The following is a 26936-nucleotide window of genomic DNA, read 5'->3' on the forward strand; positions in this document are numbered from 1 at the left end:
TCAGCACTGCTTAAAAATAAACCTATGCAACTCAGTAAGGTAGCAACACACATACCTTGTGGCAAACAAAAAAAAATAAAGTACTTTGTATGGTCAGATTTTTTTCACACAAAACAATATGTAAATGCATATATATGTACGTGTGTGTGTATGTGTATATATATATATTTATTTAATCTCAATAATAATTATCTTTATTTCCACTCAGAAGTCTCACAATGAAGTGAATAGGAACTTCATTGCAACCGCCTTGCCAGACATACCTTCCCAAAAAGCAGATACAAATATTATGCTATAAAAAGCAAATTAAAGAATGTTGGCATAAGGTTGTTAGCCTTTTAATCAAGTCTATCCTCTCCACTCTTGCTACACCTCCATTGAATGCTACAGAAAGAAGAGCCTAACAAGCTACAGATGGGCTCAAAATATGTAACTACAGCCAAAGAGTGCTAAATTAAAGGAAGGTGTTTCTCCTCTAGTGAAAGTCAGGAGTGATATGGAAATCACTCTAGTGAATCCAAATATAGTTGCACCAGTGTAAAGTGAGGAAAAGAATGGCCAGGAAGTAACACACACTGCTATTCATTTTTCATGGCTCTCACTTGTAAACAGTAAAGGTATTTGCAATTAAGCACCACTAGCAAAACAAATCCTCACATATGCAACACAGTCATGGCATTTTGTAGTCCTAGTGTGTGCACTCCCCAATGGTAAAGTACAGAATTTTTCTAATTATATAGCAATAGATATTCTCATAGTACTGTATTGGTAACTAGATGTGTTCTAGCTGCAATTTGCTGTAACAAGCTTACCTACGCACACAACAAACCGAAAGTCAAATGAAGAACTAGAACTGAGAACTGGACAAAGTAATAAACAAAAAATAGGAATAATGCTAATTTTGTCATTCCTTGAGTGGTCCTCCAGCAACAGGTCTAACATACATAAGCAGAGCACACTGTGCTCTCTAGGATAACCCTAATTTTCTACTGCTACTTATTGATCTGCTTGATATAAAAAAGCCTGCCTGCTCTCATCTGCTGTTTATTTACTATGTATATTTAATTCTCATTCTTCTACAATCTAATTATGTACTATCCATAAAATTACGGCCTAAATTCCAACACAAAATACAAGACAGTGCTTCTGCATCCATTCCTGAGTCAGTGGCATCCATAATTAGACCAATAGGCTTAATACAGCCATTCCACACACACAAACCAGTCATCACCAGCTGTGTTTTGTATGGGTGCTGTACCATATGCCAGCACTGCTTCCTTCAGCGACTCTAACTGCTGCCTGCTTTTCAGTCCTGTGAACTCCAAGCCAAGAAGACCAGCGGAGAAGTCTTTATGACCACTGCACTCTGCAGGAAGTCCCTGTCAGACTTAATGTGCACAGATCACTGGTACAGCAACATCCATGAGAATAGGCACTCCCCAAGCTAGGATTCACAGCTGGCACCCTGCCTACAAGATCTTAACCGTGCTCACAGCAGCAGGGCAAGCAGAAAGTTAAAAAGGTAAGAGGCAAGAAGAGCAGAGTGATGTTGCTTGTCATGTATCTTTGCCCCCTGCCACCAAATGTCAGGGATCACTCTATAAAAGATCATGACTTAAGCTCCCAGGCCTCGCAGAAGCTAGAAACAAACTCAAAAATTAACAAGAGAACAATTTCCACTAGTGAAAATGGTTTTATAGCCCTGGTTATGCAACTGTGTTGGCGAAGGCAGAGCCTGGGTATATGGGGTATAAAGCAATCACCTTCGATTCAGCTTGCTTTGCGTCACTGAGCAAGGCAGGGGTTTATCAGCAGAGAACTGTCGGTCAATGCAGGCAGCACAGACCCATTTACAGCCCTCAGTGCAAATGTGAGACATTGCTTTTAGTCCTGTTACTCTCTTCAAGGAGAGTTACCACCAAAAGCGCCGCTTAAAAAATAAGTTCTTCGCTTGCGTTTAAGAGCCTTTTAGAAGTTACGACTCCTCAGGGGAGGAAGAGGAAAAAGAAACTTGCAAGTCTGCGCTCCCAGGGAATCGCACCGCGAGCAGCTGACGGCAGCTGTCCGAAGGCGGCCCGAGGGAGCGGGGCCGGGGGCCGGCTGGAGCCGCACCTACCCGTATCCGTCGGACGCGTAGTCCCCCCCGTAGGTCTTCTGGTAGTAGTAGGTCTTGTGGGTGTGGGTGCCGCCGCCGCCGCCGCCGCCGCCCCCCACGACATGGGAGCTCATCTCGTAGCGCAGGTCGGTGCCCGACTCTGCCCGCGCCATGCGGCCCAGGGTGTTGATGCGCGGGTGCGACCCGCCGTTGATGCTCATGGCACCGGGGGAGCCGCCCGGGGCGACGCGGGGCGAGGGGCAAAGCGACGGGGACACTGAGCCGGACCCGACGGCACGAAAGGCATTCACGGCCGGCAGCGCCCGCCGCGGTGCCGCCGCTCCTTTGCAGTCCGCCGAGGGCCGGGGAAGGGCCGGGAGCCGGGGGTCGGGGCGGCCCGCAGGTGAGGGCAGGCAGGGCAGGAGCGCTGTGAGGAGCCGGGCGGGCGGCGAGGGCTGCTGGCGGCGGCGGCTACAGCGGAGGTCCTGTCCCGTCCCCTCCCCGCCGGCAGAGGAAAGGCGAGGCCACACCTTTCCGTGGTGGTTTTAAGAGGCGCTCCTGGGCGTGGAGCCGCCGCCTCGCCTGCGTCCTGCGCGCCTCCTCGGCGGCCGCCCAGGGTTGCTCCGCCGCCCGGGCCTCCGCCCCGCCGCGCCCGCCGTGTCGCTCTCCGGTGGCCGCCCGGGCACCGCACGGTGTCTGTCACCGTCGCACCTTCCTCGGGGCGTGTGCTGCCCTCAGGAGTCCACTGGAAACTTCCTCCCGACCTGTACCGTGTCTACGGGCTTGCCCTTGCCCTGGAGCTGCGGCCGAAGCCCCGAGGCATGGGGCGGCTCGCCCGAGGGCTGGGAGCGCTGCGGGGAGGATGGACTGGGTCAGCATGCCCCCGACGCCAAACAGCTTCGTGCCTTTCCAGAAAGAGCCCGGCACCCGAACAAGGTCGCCTGGGTAAATTGGAACCATTCTGTCGAGGATGGGTCCGGTCCGCTGGCAGCTGCCCTCTGCCCTGCGCATCACAGTGTTGATACACGTGGGGAAAGAGATGTGCGTGTTTCATCAATTCCAAAATACACAGGGTCCCACATTCAGGAGGGCTTTGGGCATTCCCAGCCCAGTGCATTTCTGAAACAGGGTTGAAACCTGTGCGCCAGTGCATGAAATGTTGGACTAGCGCCATGTGCTGATTGCATTTGTGCCTGAGAAAGAAAATACTCAGAAACAGGCATTTAAACTTTTCTCCTCAGATTTTCTTTCTTCCCACCTTCTGGCACTCTGAAAGTTCTGTTTAACTTTTAGAAATTAAAAAATAGGCCGTATCTTAGGAGACAAACTAATTTTAACACATTCATGTGTGTACAGGGTGTTGGCAAAGGCAGTTTGCTGTAGGATGCCTAGAGGGGCCTTTGTTGCCAGCCAGTGACCATTGGGTTAGTCTCAAGTGTCAACTGAGAACCATTTCATAGCTACTCTCAGTGTCACTGCCTCAGCTGGTCTAGCCACTTGTCCATGGTGTTGGAAAACAAAGATGGCCAGATTTTAAGAAGCAGCAGTCACTCATTAAGAACCCTGCCAGGCTTTTCTGAAATAATCCTGAGGCTTCCATCACGATGCACAGTACCTGAGCCAGCCATATCAGTCACCTGGTGCTCTGCGACAACACGTCTGCTGGAAGTTTTTTAAATTTGTGTGAGATCACCACCAGCCCATACCATGCATAAATTCTTGGGCTTGTTTCTGTCTTTTCTGCACTTACCATTTTCCTGGTATTTTAAATCCAAGTGATAGGTCATGGGACAGTAAGTAACAACTACATAACCGTATCAAAGGACAAGACTTCCTAAACTATTCAAGAAAAATTGAAGGAGTGCAGTTCTCCACAGCACCACTGAAACTGCTGGGACTCTGTGGGAGCACCACAGTACAGGTTACGTGAGAACCTGCCCTGCTGCTGGAGGTGATGGGCAAAGTGTGGCGTAGTGGAGGCATAAGAGTTCCCCCAAGCAAACGTGGGGTTGCCTGGTCCTGAAGGGCATCCTGGTGGCACCGCCGGGAGCTGTAAAGAGTGCTACGAAGAGGCAGAATGCAAGTTGGCTTATTATATGTGAAGTCATACAGTGACTTTTATATTGTAATATATGTGCTGTATTAAATATAACGTGAATCATTATATATGATGCATATATATACATGTATACAGACATACATATATATTTGTGTATAAATGTGGATTTGGGATGCTGTTTTGAATACAGATTACATCTGCACAATTTGATGGTTTGACATTACATTTCAAAGCCATAAGGGAGAGGAATATAAAACAAGGATGAGTAAGAAAAACAAATATAGAGGCTTAATGCTGTAAAGAAAGAAGGGGAAAAGTAGAAAACAGATGTAGAATAGGCAGGAAATGCAGAATAAGGGAAACTGAACTTTATGCTTTGATACTCCAGTCCAAACTACTTGAAATGTAAATACAAATCTCTGAATTAGTACCACCAGTATACGTAAAAGTTAGCTTTTTGAGTGGTGGTGTATCAAGCCAGGCACTTGTATTTAGACATACAAACCTAAAGCTTTTTTTTTTTTTCCAGTAAGTCCCTTTAAAAGCTGTCCATTTATATTTATGCATATTTAGAGATCCAAAAGTATTACGCTGATTTGAGGTTCTTGCTGAGATTTAGCACCACCTCCAATCAGCCCCACCTTTCAGCTTGGACTGGGGTGCCAACTCAGAGAGACATGCCATTATCTGTGATGGAGACAGCATGTGTGAGATACACCCAGAGGCCTGGATGAGTCACTGCTACCTGGACACGTAGAAAAATACTGAAATACTTAAATGACTGGGTTCTGGTGGTCCTGTTTGCATAATTAGACCCACTGAAATGAAGATCAGAGGATAAGACTGAGATGATACTGTGAACAGCACAGTTCTCGTATCTCAGCTGTTTTTATAGATAGAGAAATGAAATAAATAAATACAAATAATTAAATTTGCTGAAACAGTCAATAGGTGCTTACCCTAGCTGGACTCAGTTATTTTGAAGCAGGATCAAGTCACATAGATATTGCCTAAAATTCATCTAAATGCATGAAAATATCAGTATCATAGCTGGATGATCTCACATAAACCCTGCTCCACTATTTCTGGAAAGGCCCGGTTGTGACATACCTAAGGTCACATCCTATGTTCCTTGACTTTCTCTGGTATCAAAGAGTTTTTGAGTGTAAATGTCCAGTAAACTGCAAGCTGCAGTCTTGTAGTGTCCCTCTCTCATGGTGCCCCTTCCCATGCCAGTGGGGTTGGAAGTAGCTGATCTTTAGAGTACCTTCCAATTCAAACCAGACCACGACTGTATGAATTTCCTCCCAAGGAAAATTACATGCAGAAGAGAATAGAATGCAGTAATTTGGAGTTTATAGTTAATCTCCCTTACCAGAATTCTGTCTCCTAAGGTAAGGACCTATTAAAATTGTGTGGGTCTTAGGAGACCCTCTTTAAGCAAATTAGCCTAAAGGAGGTGTAATATTCTCTACAAGCACCTTAACCCAAGCTAGAGCTAAGGTCCGTGCTGCAGCCCTGTTTCCTAATTTGCTTCCTTTAGAACTGCAGACACCATGAGGATATTAGGAGAAAGCTGTTCCAAAGAGGCAAAGTGTCTGCAGCTGATGGCTGCTTTAGTAAACAGAGGGAAGCTCCTTTATGCATAATATTAGTGCTAGGCATATTTCTTTAGGTTTAATAAAAGCCTCCTTGACAACCCCAAACAGTGTACCCGAAAGTACACCCAGTGTACCCCTGCTGGATAGTGGGTCTCTACTTGGGACACTACCTGAGCAGAACTTAACACACTATGTTGGTCCCTTTCTATACCAGGGAAACCTCTGTATTTTGAGAACTGAATTCCCCGGAGCACACAGAAATTCCATTCAATGGCTTGTTAATTCATTGCTTTTGGCAGTAGCTGCCAGCCCCTCCTATTTCACATGCCCTCGTCTGAGCTTATTTAATGGCATCCTCTATTCAATGACCCTCCTTGCCTGAATAGGAACCAAATAAATTTGAAATAGCTGAAACACATTGATAACCAGTGACACCTGACATCCAAAGCACAAATCTGAATATGCCTTGATAACTGATTTCCATTATTGTACCTTGCAAAAAAACTGCTCTGGCCTTCCAAACAGATCAAATCATCCAGGTAAATCAGCATGCTACTCTTGTCACATGACTAACTCCTACAGTTTTGGGCAGTAAGGACAAGTCTGCACGTGCAAGCCACTAATCTGGCTATGTATCTTTGTAAGGTGCTTGATATGCACCATCTCTCCTGTGCAAGGGCTGCCTGGGAAGAGGCAGCTCAGGCTGAGTGGCAGCATTCACAAAGTCCATGTTTGTGACAACGTGAAAGTCAGTCCTGGGAATTTCCACTTCCTCACTTCACTCAGTCAGAATTATGTCCAGAAAATTGACTATTAGCACTTCACAGTCTGAGGTGTTCTGTGCATGTGAAGAGAGACTGGTGACAGCAGGAACACCTCTGTAGTAACAGCAGACATGGTCCAAAATGTCATTAACAATAAACTGAGTGGGCTCAGAAAACTTATTCAGCTATATCCCTGTCATGGGGAAGACATATCTTAAATACACTCAAATGGTGCCTAATTATAGGCAGATTTACAGTGCCCTGCAGCAAAATCCATTTTAAAATGTAGATATGCCCCAGTGAATGTTTGGGCAGTTTGGAGAGGGCAGGGAACGATTGATACAAGGCGTTCACTCTGAGCCTGTGTCCAGTCAAGCCCAGGACTACCTGCCAAGAGCCGTCATTTCTAGATCCCTGGGCACTCACTGTGCTCCTTTCAGACAATCCGTGGAATATTACCATCTCAGTCCCTGGCAGGGTTAAAAAAAAGTCTTTGAATTCATCAGGAGGAATTAAGCTTAGGACTGCACGATTCCTTCTATATCATGCAAAAGTAGAGGGTGTGGTAATGGATGCGTCAGCCTTGTCAAACCTGACTGACTGCTCAGACAAAAAGTTTCAGGATGCCTCACTCTTCTGCTTCAGGTGGAGGAGACAAGCATGGGACATTCTTTTCCCAGCATGGTCCTACCATGACCCACAGAGCATGCACACAAAATTTCTACAGAGCTCTTGATTTCATGTTGCTGCAAGTAGAGCACTCGAACAATAACAGTACAAGGTCAAATATTGAATGTTACATTATTATGGTTCCTTTACAGTCTCACTTCACCATTCTGTTTCTTTCATCAACACCTGGTGACATTTGCTGGAGCTTGAAAAGTTAATGTAGCAAGATACTTAATAGTGCTGAGAGCAGTACAAGGCTATTTCTGACTAGTTATTCTTTAGTAGTGGGACAAAAATCTTTTCAGCCACATGCCATGCATGCAAAATGCATTCATTTATGAGGATGAATTATTTTAATGAAACGTGAACTTTTGGCAAGGTGCATCTCCCCCTCATTATTCAGGCAGTTTGATAATTGGTGTTAGATACCACAGGGTTGCTCAGCCACACACAGTACAAGGTGAGAAGCAGGACAGTGGAACCTCTCAAGGGATATTTACACTTGCTTCACACTGGGGCTGCTCCATTTTGCACCCAGGTGTTGTCAAGCCCAAGCGGATAAGGAGCACCATGATTTTATTGACACTCATCCCTTTCTTCTGTTTGTGCCCTCATTTTTGGAAATGAAAGTGAAGGATCAAATGGGAGCTGCTGCAGAAGCCCTGTAGACACCCAGGGTTCCCCCTCATTAGAGTGAATCTTCCATTAGCAAGGTTGCACATCATAACAGATGTTTGTCATCCCAACATCTCAAATAACTGGGTTATGGCATTGGCCTGAGGCACTGATAGCCTTGTTAAAATGCTACCACCGTAATTTAAAATACCTTGTAAGAGGGAACATCAGATCAGAGCAGTTATAAAGGTTCCAAGCATCTTCACCAACTTAATGGAGAAGGGAAAGGTAGAACTTTACTAAAAGATTTTCATGCACATCTCCTCCATGCTGAACTTTTATGGTTTGTACTAGGCTGTGGAGGATAATGGGGAATTGGATCTAATATATATAAAGGAATGCAAATTAACTCACTTTGCACTAGTTTTTGCAAGCAGACCTGTCATTTCATGTTCAACTTGTGGGTCATACCACAATTACTTTGATAACAACCAGGGGAAAAAAAGGTTCAGTTCTTTACTGTGCCAGAAGCTCTGCTTCTCACAGCTGAGGAGTGGAGGTGTCATCCTTACAGGAATATTTTGTTCTCCAAAACCCTGAGGCTACAAAGGGCAATTTATCTTCTGGTAGAATTGGGAACCTCCTTGCCAAGATACCCTGTGTACAAATTCCAGATGTTATCACAGTGTTGTGTGCTCCAGCTGTGCATGCTTGTGCACCCAGCCAGCAAGAGCTCACCACACCAAAGGGACCTCGCGCTACTTGGCAAAGGCAGCATTGAAAATTGATGGGTGCTGAAAAAGCCTTTTCAAACAAATAAAACTTGACTTCAGAAAGTTTCCTAAGAGTCCTTTTCTTCTCTTCATTTAACAGGGGGTTTTGTTAGTATCAAGTTTGTGGTACAAATGAGAAAAGAAAGGAAAAAGAGACAGCCCTCTTTCTCACACACACATCCCTTAACTCTCTAAAGACAAATTCAGGAGTGAGAAGTTGAAATCAGCCTCTCTCCAGCTGAGTCACGTTGGTCAGAAATGGGAGCTCTTTTATTCCAACTGTATTTTCCTGTATTTCCAAAAGCGCAACTCTTGCTATAACTCGTTTAAACCTTGAACAGTTGTCAACAGAGGGACCAGAATACTGCAAGGCAGCCACAGGGGATCATGAAACATCTGTGATTACTGCAGCTTTCAAGATGTGGCGATGTAAATGTGGAAGTGTTCTCCAGTCTAGACCAAATTCCAGCACTGCCTAAGTTTAATTCAGATTTGCAATGGAATATTCTCCTCCTCCTCAGTCGTCAGTTATCGCTGCAGTGCTGCTGCTCAGCATTCAGGAGCTGGTGTGCTTTTCTTCCTTCCCCCAAACACCTACACAAACCTTGTAGTTCAGATAGCAGAATCAATTGCATTTAGTTTTCTGCCTTCTCATTCCCTGCTCCATGTAATTATAAAACCCAGATAAAGAAACCAGAGAATTAGAGCCCTAATATGATGGGATGCTAAAGAAGCTGCTTTGCATCAGTGTTTTCTTCCCAGCTCTCCATCTGATTTGGATGTGTGGGTATCTACGATATCTTCTCTATGTAAGTAGGTCTGAGTAAGATATATAGGGAATAAAGTTATTGTTTTATTTCCTCTTTTTCTGTTCAGATCTACTTTTCTGCTAGGGTGATTTAGCTCCCTTTAGGAAACAGTCAGCTCTTTCCATAGAAATGCTCATCTTTTGCATGATTAGCAGCATAAGAACCAGCGAGGCTGACATCAACGTTGGCCTTGCCTGGCCTGGTTTTGGTAGCAGGGGGGCTGCAGGGGTGACTTCTGTGAGAAACTGTCAGAAGCTTCTCCAGAACCAGTGCCAGAGAGCTCCAGGACAGAGCCATCACTGGCCAAGGCTGAGTCCATCAGGAGTGACAGTAACAACTCTGTGGTAACATATTTAGGAAGGAAAAAATGTTATTGCGCAGAAGTAATTTGTGGCCAGAGAAGAGCAGAGTGAGAAAATGTGAGAGGAACAGCCCTGCAGACACCAAGGTCAGTCAGAGGGAGCAGAAGGACATGTTCCAGGTGCCAGAGCTGAGATTCCCCTGCAGCCCATGGAGAAGACCATGGTGAGGCACCTGTGCCCCTGCAGCCCATCGAGGTCCACAGGGATGCAGAGATCCCCCAGTAGCCCCTGGAGGAGCCCTCACCGGAGCGGGTGGATGCCTTGAACCTGTGGGAAGCCCATGCTGGAGCAGATTTCTCTTTCCACCTGTGGACTGATGGAAAGAGGAGTCCACACGGGAGCAGGTTTCCTAGTAGGATTTGTGACCCCATGGGGGACTCATGCTGGAGCAGGCTGTGCCTGAAGGACTGCACCCTGTGGAAAGGTGACCCATGTTGGAATACTTTGTGGAGAACTATTGCCATGGGAATTCACACTGGAGAAGTTCATGGAGAACTGTTTCCTGTGGGAGGGACCCCAGGCTGGAGCAGGGGAAGGATTGTCTCTGAGCAGCATGCCAGAGTCAAACCTCTACAAACAAATTGACTTTGATGGGAAACAAGCAAGAAAAAGGATTACTTTGTGTTAACTTTCTTGCCGTAGCTCTGAATTCCTATGCTGGCACTGAGGGATCAACAGTTGGTTTTTTTCCTGCATGTATTCCTAGAAAATCACTTCCAAATGGCATTGTAGAAAACCAGATCAACTCACTGTACAAATGCCTCCTTGTCTCAGTGACCTAAGTAGGGTTTAAAACACCTGTGAACAAATTCTGTAAGACCACTCAATATGGAACACTATGTAAAGCACTGTATACATGATTTCCTTCAATACAAGCAGAAATTTCACTTGCCATGCCACTCTGTTACATATAGTATGAGTTTAAATTAAGAATAAGTCCAGTCCTGCTAGTTGCATGACTGGTATAGCCTCACCTCCGGGACAGACTGTAGCCATATCCTTGAAAAAAGTTTTGTCTGCAACAAAGCAATAAAATAATAATTATGAACCAGACTGCTGTGTAGAGCACTGTGCTTTCTTGTGCTTTTGTAGCTAATGCACCTTGTTGATGCAGACAAGAGCATGAGGAAGCACAGCCTGGCTCTTCTGGGAGAGGCAAGAGCACTCAGGCCATGCTCCACCTGCCTGTGAGCTGGGCAAAGGGCGCAGGGGATGTGGCATGAGACACTGTGCCCAGGGAGAACTCCTATGCAGTGGTGCTGGGTGGAGGAGGAAGGGACTCTCATGTAGATTGGACATATTTGGCCATGGAGTTTTGTCTGCAGAGCTCAGCAGTGGCCTGTGCTGCTGCAAGGAGCTACTTCATCCCAGCTGCAGGACCTCACATTTGTCCTTGTCCAATTGCATGAGGTTCCTGTTGGTCCCTTCCTCCAGCCACCCAGGTCTCTCCGAGTGACAGTTCTGCCCTGGCATGTCAGCTGCTCTGCTTTGGTGAGTTTGGTGTCAGCTGCAGGCTTGATGTCTTCACTTTCACATCACTGACAAAGATATTAAATTGCCTGAATGGATCCCTGAAGAATTCTGCTTGTAAAAGCCTCCAGGTAGAATATGAAGCCTTTAAGCTCAACAAACAAGGCAGTTTTTCACCCATCTACTAATCCACCTGTCCGGACCAGAATACTCCAGCCTAGATACAAAGGTGCTCAAGGAAATCATGCCTAACATTAAGTTAAAGCAGATAACAACTGCTCTTCTTCCCTTATCGCACAGAGCAATCAGTTTTGTCAAGCAGGGGAAATTCCCAGTCAGTATTAGGGAAAATAAGTTACCATGAGGGTAAACACTGGAGCAGGTGCCCAGGGGGGCTGTGGAGTCTCCACCCTGGAGATACTCAAAATCCAGCTGGGCAAGACCCTGAGCAACCTGCTCTACCTGGATTTGTTTTGTGCAGGGGTCGGATGAGAGACCTCTAGAGGTCCTGCAAAGCTTTCGTGATCTGATGATCTAGCCTTGGTAAATCCATGTTGACTATTCCTAATCACCCCTTTCTCATTCAAGTAACAAAGCTTCTGCATTCACCACTGTCCCTCAGAAATGTTTGATAGCAGCATGATCACACCATATCTGCTCTGGAATGTCCTCATTCCAAAGGACATAAATCATCTTCATTATTCAGTTAGCATACACACAAATTCTGGCAGACTCAGTAGAGACCCTGATACTTCTGCCTTTTGGGTGGACCAAGACAAGACTTTTCCTAGGGCATGTTTTTTAAGTTTATTTCTTGTTGCTGGATGATAGCAATTAGGAGAAGGTGGAGCTGCCAGCCTTATTTTTATAATGGAAGAATAAGGGACATAGATGTGTCCAAGTGTTGGTGATGTTCACATTTAATCATGCTAAAACATTAGAGCCGGTACTAATTTTGCCAGTAACAATAGTGTTGAAACACTTTCCAGAAATCTCCTCTCTATTTTAGCATCTCTGAGAGGTGCCAAATGAGCCAAACTAATGAGATGAGACAACATAACAGCTATGCTAACATTAGAAATTTAACAAGCAGAAAACAATGCAAAATTCTTATGAGCAAATGGCAAACAAACTGATTTACAGTTGAAGATTAATGTTCATTGCTTACAACAATATGTTGTAAAACCATTAGGCATCATCCTTAGGACACATCTACACTATCATTGCGGTTTGCTCCCTGTTTCACTTCTGGGCCCCTGATTGTCCATACCACTTATATGCTGGTTTGCCCTCAGGCTTCTGCATTGAGAAAATCAACTCTTTCCCTCCCAGAGGGCACAAAATTCCCAGGTCCCAGCTCCAAGGACACAAGACACTCCACTGCTTGGTAGGTCAGACATTTTTCCTGCGGCGGTCAGGGTTTGCTTCCTGAGCAGACCACAGGTGGTGTAGGCTCACTTGTAGCCCTTGTCATGCTGAGATATTCATTTTGCTGTGTTGCTTCATCTGAAGCAGATGAGCAGCTTTCTGCAGGACTACTGGAAGGCTGCTCCAGGGGAAACTGTGGATACAGTCCTTCAGTGAAATAGTCCACTGTGGGTTTAGCAGCAGTCCATCCCCAGGAACATTGGTTAGGATTTTGTGTATGCTGGCTGGCCCTGTTCAACTAACCTTGTTCTGACACAATTTTGTGGTAAAAAACCATCATTTCCCCTAGAATCCTCACGCCAGTAGTAAAGAAAGGGATCAACCGTGTAGTAGCAGCAGGAGTGTTCCCTAAAACTGTTTCAGATTTCAAGCAAACATTTCAGATTTCAGTCATAAAACCTGATTTCCTGTATGTCCACAGAAGGCTGGATCCTTCACACACAGAAATGTTGTCCTCCTTGGCATTCTGTCTATCCCATCGGAGAGGTCCATGGGATGCCCTGGCTTAAAATAATACCTATCATATATACAGTACTTCGTGCAGAGCTACTTTTAAATAAACACACAAAAAGTCAGACCTAGAGATCCCCAGGGTTTTCATGTTCTACTTTGCTATATTCTCCCTTCTAGTCTCCCATGTCCTCAAGGATATCAGGTTTTGCCTATCAAATTGACCGATGGGTGTATTCTATATACACTACCACATATTTCATGCATAACAAGAATAAAAATATCCTGCTCCAGAAGGGAAACTGCATTCATTCATTCATTCATTGGTCTGCATTTCCTCCCCCTTGATCCCTTTTTTCTGCAAACTTTGACGAGTTTCCACAGCTGAAAACTGTGCAAAATTCACACCAACATAATGAAAAATCCACTGCTGTGTGCCCTTGTTTTTGATGGGAATAGCCCATCAGGATGCTTGTTCTGACACGCGTGATACAATTTTTGCACCAGCAAACAAGTTTTTATCTAGCACGCAGAACTTATTCAGAAGGTATTACTTCTGCTGGGACTAGAGGCAGGAATGAGTCACATCTCTTTAATACGCATGAAGTGCCCTGCCCCAAGGAGTGCCTCTGTTTTCCTCCCTTCCCTGTCTCGCGCGCTCTCTCTCAAGCCTTAATTGTCTTGAGTTATAACGCTTTTGAGAAATCGCTCTTAAAATTATGACTGCTGTTAAAGTTAATTAGACATGAACCCCAGCCAGGAGAGCAGGGATAGTTTCATAATTGTTATTCTAGCTGAAACCAGAAGGATTCCCTGACCACAGGAAGTTCAAAGGACCAGCTGCAAAAGGAGGAGATAACCTCTGTTTCCAGAGAACAGGCGCTTCACTTGAGATGCCAGCAGATTTATGACAGGAGCTTCGTTCTAATTACTGTTTGGGGTGGAGCCTCTCACACAGATAAACAATAGGTTTTCTACAGGGCTGAAGTTTGTAACAGCACCACGTATTTAGGCACAGGCATTATAGAAACACACATTCAGTGTATTTTACAGTCTTCTCTCCCTGGAGCTGAGTACCGCCCTAAAAGAGGAGGTGTAGCCCCATGTGACCCATTTGGGGAAAAAATGTGCTTCATTGAGGTCACATTGCTTTAACAAGCAAAATGTAGTCATATTTACAAATTTACAAACCCAGAAGACATTTGAATCTGCAACACTTAGGAAAGCAAGGGAACTTTATATAGACAGCATTTATGTATATAAAAATAAAGGCAAAGCAAACTAATAAGCTAAACCTGCAACAGGACAGCAATAATTGTAGGACTGTACTCAAAAACACCCTGTGGCAGAATTCCCATTGACTTTATTGACTAAATTCTCACCCCACAGATTTTTCTTAAGCTGCTTCCACACATAAAATTAATTTCAAAGTCCTTTCAAAGATTAATAATATTCTTTTTTTTTTGAGCATCAATGGCGTATTTAATGATTTATAAACATGCACAGCAGAGCCTTTGCCTGGAGGTCACCACGGTCTAGGTAAAACACAGCTAGAACAGATTCAGAATAGCATAACAGCTACCTAAGATACATATTATCATAAATGCAGACTTACAAATATGGAGATGGATGGAGAAACATCTCAGATGCCGCTGTTTAAAGGGTTCATGCATATACAGAAGGTTTTGGAAAAAAGAGAGGAAGGTCATATGACTCAGTGTCAGGATGAAAGCCAGTTTTGTTAGAAGGCACCAAGCTGGGCTCTGTAAACACATGTGGTCTAGTATGGCCCTTGGTCAGGAGGGAATCTGGAGCAGCCTAAGAGCAAGATAAGGGAGGAATGTGTGAGCAGATACAGAGACAGGGGTCAGGAAGGGCATCGCCTGGGAAAGCAAGAGGCTCCAGACAGTGCAGAGAGACAGGAAAACCTGAAGAGAGGGGGTGGGAGGGGGCAGCATGGCAAGAAAGAAGAAGGTTGACTTCAGCAATAGATGCACTTAAGATGGTCCCTGAGGTGAAGCAAGGACTTACACCATTTTGATTTTTTCCTAAAAGTTTAAATATAGGTTGTTTTCTGTTAAAAGAATACATTTTGTCCTTTTTTTTAAGGATTCAAGAAAAAATTTCTATGTAAAAATTACACATCTTATGTCCCCTGACCCATTGACATTATCTTTAATACTTGCAAGAAGAGGGCTGGTCACTCCTTGCAGAAAGGAGAAACACAACATATTTCTGCCTGCAATGAACATGTTTTATATGAAAACAAACTTTTTATTGCAGAGGGCAACTTGGTCCTATACTAGGGATTTGCTCCAGTAGAACTGGGGTACAACATGAGCCTTGGCAGCAAAACCTTGTAAGGCAACTTGGAGATCCAAGAGCAATGCAGGCATGGGTAGGCACAGGGCTCAAAGGGGATTTACTGCAGCTTGAAACCCAGCAGGTTTACAGAGATCCAGGATCCCAAGGCTCCCACAGCCTGCAAACATGCAGCTTGTGCCTCCAGCATAAGAGAGCAGGGAGATTTAACAAGATGTGGACTGCCAGCCCTGCAACTGCAGGAATCTCAGTTTGCTTCAGGTAAAGGATATTTTTTCCACATCTTCCTCTCATCTGTGAAAGCCCTCAGACACTGTCAGGAGTTCAGCAAACCACTGCCTTGCAGGAAAACAGCACACACAATAAACAGATGGATATGCCAGCATGAGATGACTGAAAGAGATGTAACAGAGACCATTTTTTAAGTATGCTCTACCCTGCATACAGCCGGAGCTGAAAACAGTGGGCTACTTTTCACAGAGATAAACATTTCAAAGCCAGAAGGAACTGGTTTGATAATATAATTGGTGCCTGACACAGGGCAAACTATGCAATCTCACCTTGTAAATCTAATCTTTTATCAAACCTACATTTTGTGGCTGAGTTAAAGCATAACTTTTGGAAAGACAGACAATTCCACTTTTACTTTGGATGACTATGACAGGGGTGGTTAAGGGCTTCAAGAGGGAAAGATCATCTTCAGAGGATCATTTTGGATCACAGGTCTATGAAGCTGACAGTTTGACCTCCCCTTATCCCTGGATTAGCAGATAGTGTGAGGGCCCTTCAGTCCTGCCCTGCCATGGGAGAAATGGCACCTTGTATGGGACCAGCTAGGAAAGCTTAGGTGGGAAAAAAGAGACATGACAAAGAGATACTGAGGTGGGAAGCTTGTCTATCTTTCCAGCCACATTGCTTGAACTGACAAAAGATTTTCAGTCAAAAAAAACAAGCCTTTTTCTTTTTAACCTTTAAATCATCCCATCTAACACAGTTCTACTGCATCTTGCATTTCACCTCAGAAAATAGCAGACTCAAAAAAATGTCTTTCAACAGAAGAGAAAACCACAGTAAAATAACAAAGCATATTACGCCCCCATTATGTGGCTCAGAGCTGGGTAGGATGGTCTCAAGATCTGCTGTTAAGCAGAAATAATAAACATTGGATCCTATAGATGAAAAATGGTGGACTCAAAGAGAGCAAGCATTCACGTGCATGCTGTCCATCTCCTGACTCACATGTACAACATTGGAATGTGTTACTTTCATAAAATATTCTTTTCATCTTGCTGCAGCTATTAGCAGATCTGTGGTTAGGAATTTTTCAGGCATGCTTCATTCAAGTGGTGCTGCCTCAACAGAGAGCTGCTGCGCCTTTCCCCTCCCCTCGCAACCCTGCCAGCCAGCATATCCTGAGGGAAGCCTGGCACTCTGGAAAACCAGATCTTGCCAAATTTACCCCCTGAAAAGAGGAGGGGTAACATGGGGCAGGGCCAAAACCAAGAAATCCTCACGGTGGTCCCCCTGCAGTATGATCCCTTTGCCTCCAGGAGCTCCGACTGAAACAAGCAGGATTTTCCATTGCATTCATCATCACATCACTGGGAAACAAACTCCTGTCTTTCCTGAACTCCAAAATGAGCTCAAAATAGCTCATTGTGGATGCACAGTCAGCCTCTTGTGGGCCAAGGGTGGTGTGGAGAATTAACTGTTTCACCTGGTCTCCTCTGACTGATACAATTAAAGGAAATTAATTTCATGGTCATGGTACCTTGGAGGTACTGTCTGGCACCAGCCAGGTGTTCTTGACTTAGACTAACAAATATTAGTGTACATCCACATTGCAGGTGTAATTTTTAGTGCTTCCACTTCTTCACAGTTGAACTGAGGCCTCCTGAAGTGCAAAAGAACTGGAGACTAATTTCAGTGACTGGCACATAAGCTCAAGTTTGTACAAACATGCAGCCTAAAGAAATATTTGATTTATGATGAAATAGGTTTATTTCTAAGAAGAATAATTTGACACAGAAACTCCTTTTTGGATTACAGGGTTGCTATATTTCTATGCTTCATTCTGATTAAGACATCGTACTTTCTTTTTACAGGATGTTCCATTCATGGTCCTTTCTGTTGTATCTGTTGTCTTCATACAAGTCCTAGAGAACTGGGAAATACAGGGAGGCCTCCACCCCCAAATATATGAAATGAAATTATCCCAGGCCTCAATAGGCTTTTTTGAGTTTGAGCTAATTAAAAGACATGAGAAGAGGGTAAGGATCTGGCCCTCTGTCCCCTCTCACATCTCGTGGGAGAGCTAAGGCCCCTACTCTGCTTCCCAGTCTCCTGTAACTTGCTTGGGAGGTCCAAGGAGGATAGTGGTCTCTCTGCAACCTGTGATCCTGGATGCTAATCTGAGAAAGACCAGATGAGAGAAATGTTTGATTCCCCCCACTGAGCCAAACACATCCTGCATTTAAATCTGTTGATGTGTTGTGCACGAGGAATGGATTTGCTACCCTGTAGCTATGCACTGGATAGCAGAATTTGCTGTTTTCAAATATTGTGTGGTTTTATCTCCTTTATGTCTATATGTCCTGGCTATGCTGGCCTCAGCCCACCTTCCTTCTTCATGCGATTGCTGGAGAACACTATTGAGCATCATCCCCATGTGGAATAGCAAGGCTAGGAAGGTATGTCAGTGTGGAAAGTAGAAAGCTGAGGTGAGCACATTCAATGGGGAAAGGAGCAGAGATGCTTCAAATTTTGCCCAGACTTGCTATTCATCTAGCTCCAGCACTGTCCTTCCAGCAGTGGTCTTCAAAAAGAACCATTGCTCATGAAAAAAGTTTGGACAATGCCCCGATTAATATGGTTGCAACAGTGCTAAGAATTATCTCTTTTTCAAGAGAAGAGAAGGAATCCTTTTCCTTTTTTCCTCTACACTAGTGAGAAATTATCTGAAACAAGCAATCAAGGGCCTAGAAATCCATCTTTTGAAAGGAACCTTCCAGATCTTCTGGTAGGTGATATTTGAGGACCTACAGAGTAAACTTGCAAAGAATAGAAAAGCAGGTTACACGTACAAGTTTCCATGTATTCCAGGTCTTTATCTTAAAGCACAGGCTATCCACAGGTATTTCCATCACACATTAAGTTGTGAAGGACTTTCACATTGACTAGCCAAGAGTTTTTTGTCTCAGAGTATATCCACCTTTACAAGAAACCACATCGACTGCCAGCCAAATTCCCCCAGGACAAGCTATTTCCCCCTGACTCTTTCCAAAGCCATACTGTATCTCAGCTTTTCAAAGGCCAGGCCCTTGTCCTGGGCCAGGAGGGGAGAATGTGCCTCTCACATTCATCCCTGATGCAGCTCTCATGGAGCTGTCCTTGCATGGAGCAATGGGTGTGGGAGGCAGGCTGCTTCCACCCTCCCATCCCCTCGCTATCAAACTCATCCTTCATGCTGAGTTGCAGGTAGGAACATGCCCCCTGGATGGGTTGCAGGCAGGAACATGCCCCTGGATGGCTGCCTGCCTTGGCTCTGCCACCAGTGGCTGCAAGTAATTAGCAGTCAGCCCTGCAGAGAGCACAAGGTGCTGTTTTTACAGGTGTGGCAAGCTGTGATTATAGAAGAGACCACAATAAAGGCTGAAAATAAATCCACATGGCCAACCACCAGTGGAGAGGGAGTGCTTTTCTGCATGGATCCAGTCAGCTTCCCAGTTTCCAAACTTGAGGAAATGCCCACTTCCCTTGGCAGCTACAGGTTCATTCTGCCACAGCGAGCACCAGTGAGCCAGGAACATATGCCACTCTCTATGTGCACACCTTCCCACTCCTCCCTGACATTCACTTGCCTTCCAGACGGAAAATGACTGTCCAGGCTGGCAATCACACTGTCAACAACAAAAAGGACAGAGAGAGTGGTGTGGAAAGACCAAAAAAGCCTGTAGTGGTATAAAACAAACCCTGCAGCAATGGGGCTGGATAGGAGCAATGCCTGTGCTGCCAGACAGTGTGGTGCTAGGAGCAGGTGAGATTGCATGCATTCATCTATGGGACTTACAGAGATTGAGAAGATGTAACTTTTACAGGGGGATATAAAATGCCTCATGCTCTGGGCAATCAGGAAAATAGAAACTGGATGCATATTGCAGACATTATATTGGCTCCAGCAAGCACAGGGCAGGCAGAAAGGAAAGCCTTTAGGCTTTTTTAGGTGGAAACTGTCAGCAGTGCCAGGGAGGGGAGGGCAAGCTCCAGACAAACAGGTGAGAGAGGGTCAGTCTGGGAAGACTCTGCTGCAACTTACCCCCTGTGTGAGCACTGGCACGGGACCCGACAGGAAAAAAGTAAAGGAACTGATTCTAGGGGCTCTGAACATATCCCTGCCCACAGCAGAGGCTGAGACACCCAAACGAAAAAGCCTGGGACAATTCAGCACTTGGGGATCTAATGCTGGCAGCATTGATGAGAAGAGTAGGACTTCAGGATTATTCAGGGGGTTATGATCTTTTACTCCACTTTCCCTAATTCGTGCACTATTTTCATTCAGAAAAATGAATAATCTGTCGTTTTAGTTCCTCCACCTTGTTTCCAGGAAACTCTTCCTCTGTTTTAGAAGAAACTTTTCAAAGATGCCTAAGTGAGGCCCATTTGTTTTCACAAACAAATAGGTTTTGTAGTTGCTTGGGCAGCTACTTTAGAAAAGCTTTTCCTGGAGACCAGGGATATGGATCCAGATGAAAGTTAGGAGCCCAAAAATCTTCAGTGATAAGCATTTGCCAAAGCCCAGTGGGGTAAAGTGCTGAACTCACTTCCACTGGGATAAACTGTTCCTCAGGAAATCTTACCTTTCCCTTCTCTCCTTCATGAAGGAAAATGGGGAGAAATTCAAATTACCCTGACACAAGTGTGTTTTAACACAGTCAAAGTCTTCTGCAAATTCAGCCCATGATTTCACCCAAACCAAACGGATTGCTTCTCACTATGCCCCTTGTCAGTACATGCAATGTGATAAAGTATTAGTGTTACCAAAGAATGACAGACTCATTTCGGTTGTCAAAGACCTCTTAGATCATGAAGTCCAACCATGAACCTAGCACTGCCAAATCCAGACCTTATTTCCTTTAAAGAAACAGCCACTCTTAGCCAGTTGCCCAGGGATGCTCTTATTACATCACTACTACACAAAATAATTTCACTTAATCTGAAATGACATAAAGAGATCGTTCATGCTGTGAGGTTATGCTGTGTTTAATGCAATATAATTCAAAAATCTTTCCACATGTCCTGCATGCCTATTAAAGCACTCTAATTGTACCTGCTAGGAGAGCGCTTTTGCAGAGGACTCATTTGGTATCAGCAAAGTTGGGAAAAAATTGAGGCCATTTTCTGGCCATCAGTGGGAGTAGCTGCAGTCCCAGTGATTAATGCAGCTATTAAATTACAAAGAAAACTCTTCATCTGACTGTCCTCTGACTCAGCCAAAACCAAACTTGCTTTATCTCTCCTTCTCCAGTCCAGGCTCCCTCCCTCGTTCCTTTTCCACATCAACAAAGGAAAATGTGGGACAAGATGAAAGAGATGGGCCAGGGCTTTCATTAGCATACCAGGCCAAGGAAAAAAGGTAAGAAGCTCAGGGAAGGACTCGGTGCCCAATTCGTGCCTTGTAACCAATGCCAAGGAGTTCTATGTGAAGCAACACAGTTGGTGTGTAGCATTTAATGACATTAAATGTTGCTGCCTCCTGCCAACACCAAATGTCATTCTTCAACATGGTTCTCAGGCAAGCTCTGGTTTCAATCCTGCCTTCCTTCTGACTCAAAAAGCACATGCAATAATCAGCACAGAAAGAGATCTCGTAAACCCATCCTGCTGAATACCTCTGTCCAAAGCTTTTTATTTTAAGCCACTTTATCAAACTGCCTGTCACATGGTCTTAGCTTTATTAATGTCTCTTCTGAAACCTGCTTAAACATACATTTTACTCTGCCATGTAAAAAGGCAGTACTTTATCAGGAAGTTTCAGTGCATACAGAATAATTTACAGCAGCTGAGGAGCGGGCCAAAATGCATTTATAGTTACTCTATTTGTTACTTTTTATTGCTGTGTGCTTTCTAATGCACTGTGTATTCAACCTGAAAAGACAATATAATCCAAGCAAACAATACTGATAAGGAACACTGAATAATATCTTTTATATCACAGAAGGACCTCAACCAAGCTAGACATTGTCCCTTGCCTGCAAAGGTTACTAGTGACACAGCAGAGAAAAGAGGGAAGGAGGGAAAATCCATGCAGTCACTGCAATGCACGCTAAGATTTTCCCTGTTAAACTGCCCAGATGAGTTTCTGCTTCAAGAATATTTTCGCTAGTATGTTACATTTTTGTATGGATGAACACATTCTTTTACTGCAAGTCCTGACCTGCTACACCTTGGCTGGCCCAAAAAAAGCAGCAGCATCTTCCATTTTGGGGATGGATGGGGAAGAACAGTGTCTCCAGGTGATGTCAGGAGAGCCCAGTCCTTTTTGCTACAAGGCTCAAGACCATGACTCACCCCCATGGCTGTGTGTAAAACCAATCCTTCAGGATGTTGCTTCTATGAGCCTGGTCCTACTCTTACCTCCTTTTTCCCAGTGGAACAAAAAGCCAACGGACAGTTCCCAGCACGTTCTTGCGCCTACTGGAGTTGATGGTTTATTTCATCCATTTCATCATTGGAAAACTTTCTTATCTGGCTGGGGAAGATGCTGAGCAATCCCTCTCTGTGTGCCCAGCTCCCACCCAGCTCCAGAGGAATCCCAGTGAGATCTCACATAACATGGGACAGTGATAAGATTTCTTCCCCCCACCAAGTTTTGCTTATCACGCATCTGCTAAGCTTCTGTCCTCTTCTGGAAAGAAGCTCCTACAGCACAAAGGGCTCCCCCTTAAACCGTGCTTAAACCGTTCTGCAATGCAAGAAATAGTACTATAAAAATTGTGAATGGAGGAGCAAGTCCTGCAATGACTTGCTCTTCATATCTGCTGTGCTCTTACCATTGATATGGAGCAAAACAGGCCGCTGTGCGTACACAGGGCCTCATGAAAAAGTACAGACAGGAGTGAGCTACAGTTCTCCCCTCTCTTCTTACTGTCACAGGTGTTGGTAGAAGCCTCTAGCAGCTAGCTAGCTACTTAGCTATCCATCCATCCATCCATCCATCCATCCATCAGAATCACCTGCAGATTTTCTCACCCCACTGATGACATCCCTCCATGGCCATGCTTCTGCATTCACTTTGCCTTCCCCCAGGGATGACATCTTTCATAGTAATTAAGGAAAGCTTCTAGTTTTTCTATAATTCTTTAATTACCATGGCAGTAATCTTCCAGTAACTGACTTTGCTCTTCCAGTAATTACACTATACAGGTATTTATGGGCGCAATGGATACATAAGACAACTGATCTACCAGAGTACCTATAAAAATTAGGATTTATACTCCACCCCAACGCTGATATGTGATTACATATGTGATTCAGTAATCACATATGTACCTCACCTCCCAGTTCAGTGAGGCTTTCCACAGATGTTTTCGTGTTGCTCCTGGAGGCTTCATTTTCCCAGCAGACCAGTGGCTGGAATGCCTGACACATTTGCCATTGCTGCATTTGCCACTAGTGAGCGTTGCTTCCCTGTGACTGAAATGAAGTCCAGTCCAAATCAATCATCATCATTATTAACTGTTTTCCCTGTCCCATCCCTTCCCCAGAGAGTGAACAAACAACCAGCCAAGCAGTGGGGTACCAGGTATCCTGCAGCACAGCCTCGTCCAGCAGAAACCTGACATTTCTTGGTCCTGAAGACATTCAGCCTTCAGACCAGCCCATTGTTCAAGCCCTAACAGCAGCTGCAAAGGGGTACCAGACACAGAACTGTGGAAGAAATACACTTCCAAGCTTGCTTCAGGAATGCTCTTTCTCTCAGCAGCTGCACAGTGCCCATGTGTGGAATACAGGCTCTCCTGGCATGGAAAGTTCGTCAGATTTAGCAAAGGTCAGATAGACATTAATGCCCAAGAAATATGCAGGAGACATGGCCATTCTGTGCATCCCCTCCCCGCTGCTCAGAGTTTGCAAACACACATCTCAACACTAAGGCCATGCCCACAAAGAGTCATAGTCAGGTCAGGAATATTTTTGTGGGACAGCACCTCATGCACTAACTTAGAATGGAAATAACTAAGTAATATGTCTGTTACTTTTTTCCAAAATCTTAACACTCTCACGCTAAGTGCTACACATTTGCTTGTGTTTTTCTGTTTTAGAATACTCCCATATTTGTGCCAGCACTGCTGGATTTTGTAAATATATTAACATTATTTGGATTATCTTCACTTCTCAGCCAAAAAAAATATCAAAAGGGATTTCTTCTTAATTGTCTAAATAGTCAAAGCTGGATATGTCCACATAGTAGACTCATGAGGTTTACATTAATAAATTGTGGTTGGAAGAAGGACATTTATGGCACATTTTTACATAGAACAATTTTCACTGAAAGAGATGAAAAATAGTTGTTGGGGTTTCTTCTTACAGAGACTCAAAAGTTGGAAAAATACCATCTGTTTTCATTAAAATTAAGAAACATGATATTTTCTGGCCTCGTTCTGCACTGGCTTTTTTCTGAGGAACCTCTTTGATAATAGTAATTTTATACTTAATTTCAAATCAGCACAGACAAGGTCAGTGCCTCTCTGCATAACAAAAATTTGTATTAATCCCTGCATTAATACCCACACTCATACTTGACAGGCCATACTTTTTCTGCGATACTGGTTGTGAACTGTATCTCATATTGCTATCCAAGTACTAGTTAAGTAACACAACAGGGAATATTGGTAATATCCATGCCACATGCTTTCACATGTACCTATAAGACACACAGTCTGCTGCCAACAAACATGATAGCACATAAAGCCTTTCTGATAGGTAGTCAGTGTATCTCAGATAACTATGAGAAAATAAGAGAAAAGGGAGAAAGGGTTCCTGCTGCTTCTCAGCTTGTCCCTGTGGGGTTTCACCCATTTGCAAGGCCTTGAAGGGTTGCTGCCTTCAAATCATCAAGATCAAATGCATCCAAATGAATTTTCTCTGCTAATTCAGGCCTGAGGACTCACAAAAATATTTTGATTTTTTTTTTTTAATTCTTATTTTGAAATCCCTTGCACAGGCTTCAGAAGAGGCCACCCTCTGCATGTCTTCCTGCCATCTCCCAATAACTCACTACCAAAACGAAACCACCAGAAAAAAATGGAGCTCAGATGTTGTGGAGAATTAGAGTTTTCCATCTTTTATGAAAAGAATAAATGGAAAAACACTATCCAGAAGGACCATAAAAATAATCCCTTTTTTCTTCAGCTGGTTTTAATCTCTCCCTCACTTTCAGCAAGGGTGACTCCCAGTGGTGGTCCCAGATCAGATGCTGTAAATGAAGCAGCTGCATTTCAGAGCACAATAAATCACTATCCAGATTGGCCACAGATGCAGAGACAACTCATCCAGCAATGTACAGGACAGTAATGCTCAGGAAGCAACTTTAGTTTCATCAACTAAGGTAGCTTGGGTGACGCCTTTGCCTGAAGCACTGCCCTGGCTTTCTGCTGCAGCCAAAAAAAAAGCTGCTGAGTGTGGACAAATCAAGGAACAGATTAAAAAGGAGCTGAGCAGATGCATGTTCTTTGTATATCATCTTCTTTCAATGCATGATTCAATCCAAACTCCTCAGGCATCAAATGGTCAACTGGGGATGTGACTTATTTTTTCCTCCATTTAAAGAAAAATCCACAGTATGGTTTTTGAAAGGATCAGCTGAAAGTGATGCATGCCCACCCAAAAACACAGAAAGAACCTCACTCCAAATTGCATAAACATTCAAGATAATATAATTTTTTAAAATATGCTTTTCGATATTGTTTCACAAACTACATATGCAGACAATAGCTCCAGACAGCTAAAGTTTTGCCAATACACCTGCACAGAGCTAATGGGAAAGGGGCTTGGGTCTCCCTGGTATCAAAGCATCCTGTGTGCCACTACTGTTGCGCTTCCCTGGAGCTGATAAGAGTATATGCATAGCACCTCAGAAATGAAAATGTTTCTTTAATACCAAAAGAAGGGAATTTCACATCTTTCAGGAGCACCTGCTCTGGCTAATCATAGTCATGCTACAACCTCCAAACCATCAAGAGGCACAGTAATGATTTGCAAAGCGCCTGAGATCTGCAACTAGTTTTTAAAGTATGCAAATCAGAAGAGGAAAAAATAAAAGGAAGAAACTGACAGTTTTTTCACTTATGGTGTCCTGCAAACATGCCAAAAATTGCAAATACCACTGTAGAACAGGGGCAGGGGAGCTGCTGGAAAGACAAGCAGTACCTTTTAGAACAGAGGCATTTACCAGGGCATAGTATGGAGATTTTTGTTAACAGGGGCTTTCACTGTGCCATGAGTGCAGGGCTTGGTCTAACTTCTCCCTAGGGCCTGCTGCAAGTGGCAGGAGAAGCCCCTTGACTCCCACAGCAGTGGGTCAGCACCACAGGAAAACAAGTCAAAACAACTTGCAGAGAGCAAAGGAAAAGTAAAAGCAAAGAGACATAGAGCTAGAGCGGGGCTGGAGCATCTCACTCCACAGCTGCACCAAGTGACAAGAGCCAGCACTGGGTGAGGCATTTGCGATTCAAAGGATGATGGTGCCAGAGGCAGAAATGGAAGCCCAGCAAAGCCTCTGCTCTCCCGCCCTGAGCACGACAGCAGAGGAAGGAGTTAACACCACGTAGGTTTCGCTTTACTAAAAAGATTTTTGTTTTGGTTTGGTTTTAAATCAACATGCCTGCACCTGTCAGGGAGAAACCATCAACTCAGTACAATCGCCGAGATCTAGAGGGCAGATCCTCCAGGATCATCCATCACGCCCTGCTCCGGAGGAGTTGAAAAAGTTGTAATAAACACAATGCAAGCAAGCAAAGGCTGGAAGGAGAGATCAAAAGGTTTACCCGGCATGCCTGGCTGTGGGAATGGGGAGTGCAGCTGCGTACATGAAAGGGTTACACCCAAAAAATGAAGACGATTGCCAAGCAGGGTGGAAAGAAAATCTGTTTACAATTGCAAAGCCTCATGCTTCCATCATCAGGTGTTACAGAGCAGGAATCCTTCCCTGCTAAATTTTCCAATTAGCTTCCTTGACTTTTTTCAGCATGTACTTTCCTTTCTTATTATTTGCTTGGAAAATTCTTTTCTGAAGTACTGTTCCCATGCAAACCAAGAATTTGAAAAACAAACCCCAAAAAACTCTGATGTCATTAGGATGAGCCGTACGCCAGTTCAGACAGGATTATAGTGGAAAAGAAACCAAAACTCTCAACTATTTGCTCTGACTCAGGTTCAACTCCTCAGCTTCACCTGTAACAAAAACAGTGATAACATCCTGTGTTCTTATAGAGGGTCCGATTCATGGAATAATTTGAAGTTTT

The 26936-nt window shown here is 44.3% G+C and overlaps 1 protein-coding gene across 3 annotated transcripts in view; it reads right to left on the reverse strand.

The window, feature by feature from the left end:
* Positions 1-14751, reverse strand: part of DSP (desmoplakin) — a 51186-nt gene extending 36435 nt beyond the window's left edge. The window contains exon 1 of one of the 3 annotated variants that reach the window (XM_085051945.1): positions 14711-14751. In XM_085051945.1, the coding sequence (XP_084908071.1) occupies positions 14711-14736 (26 nt within the window). In that variant the 5' untranslated portion in view covers positions 14737-14751. Of the gene's footprint in view, positions 1-2116; positions 2621-14710 lie in introns of those variants that run through there. The other 2 variants (XM_085051944.1, XM_085051946.1) reach the window with 2 other exon arrangements.
* Positions 14752-26936: the final 12185 nt, after the last annotated feature.

The sequence above is a fragment of the Lichenostomus cassidix genome, chromosome 2 (genome assembly GCF_008360975.1).
Source record: "Lichenostomus cassidix isolate B80296 chromosome 2, HeHo_3.0, whole genome shotgun sequence".
In the NCBI taxonomy this organism is placed as follows: Eukaryota; Metazoa; Chordata; class Aves; order Passeriformes; family Meliphagidae; genus Lichenostomus; species Lichenostomus cassidix.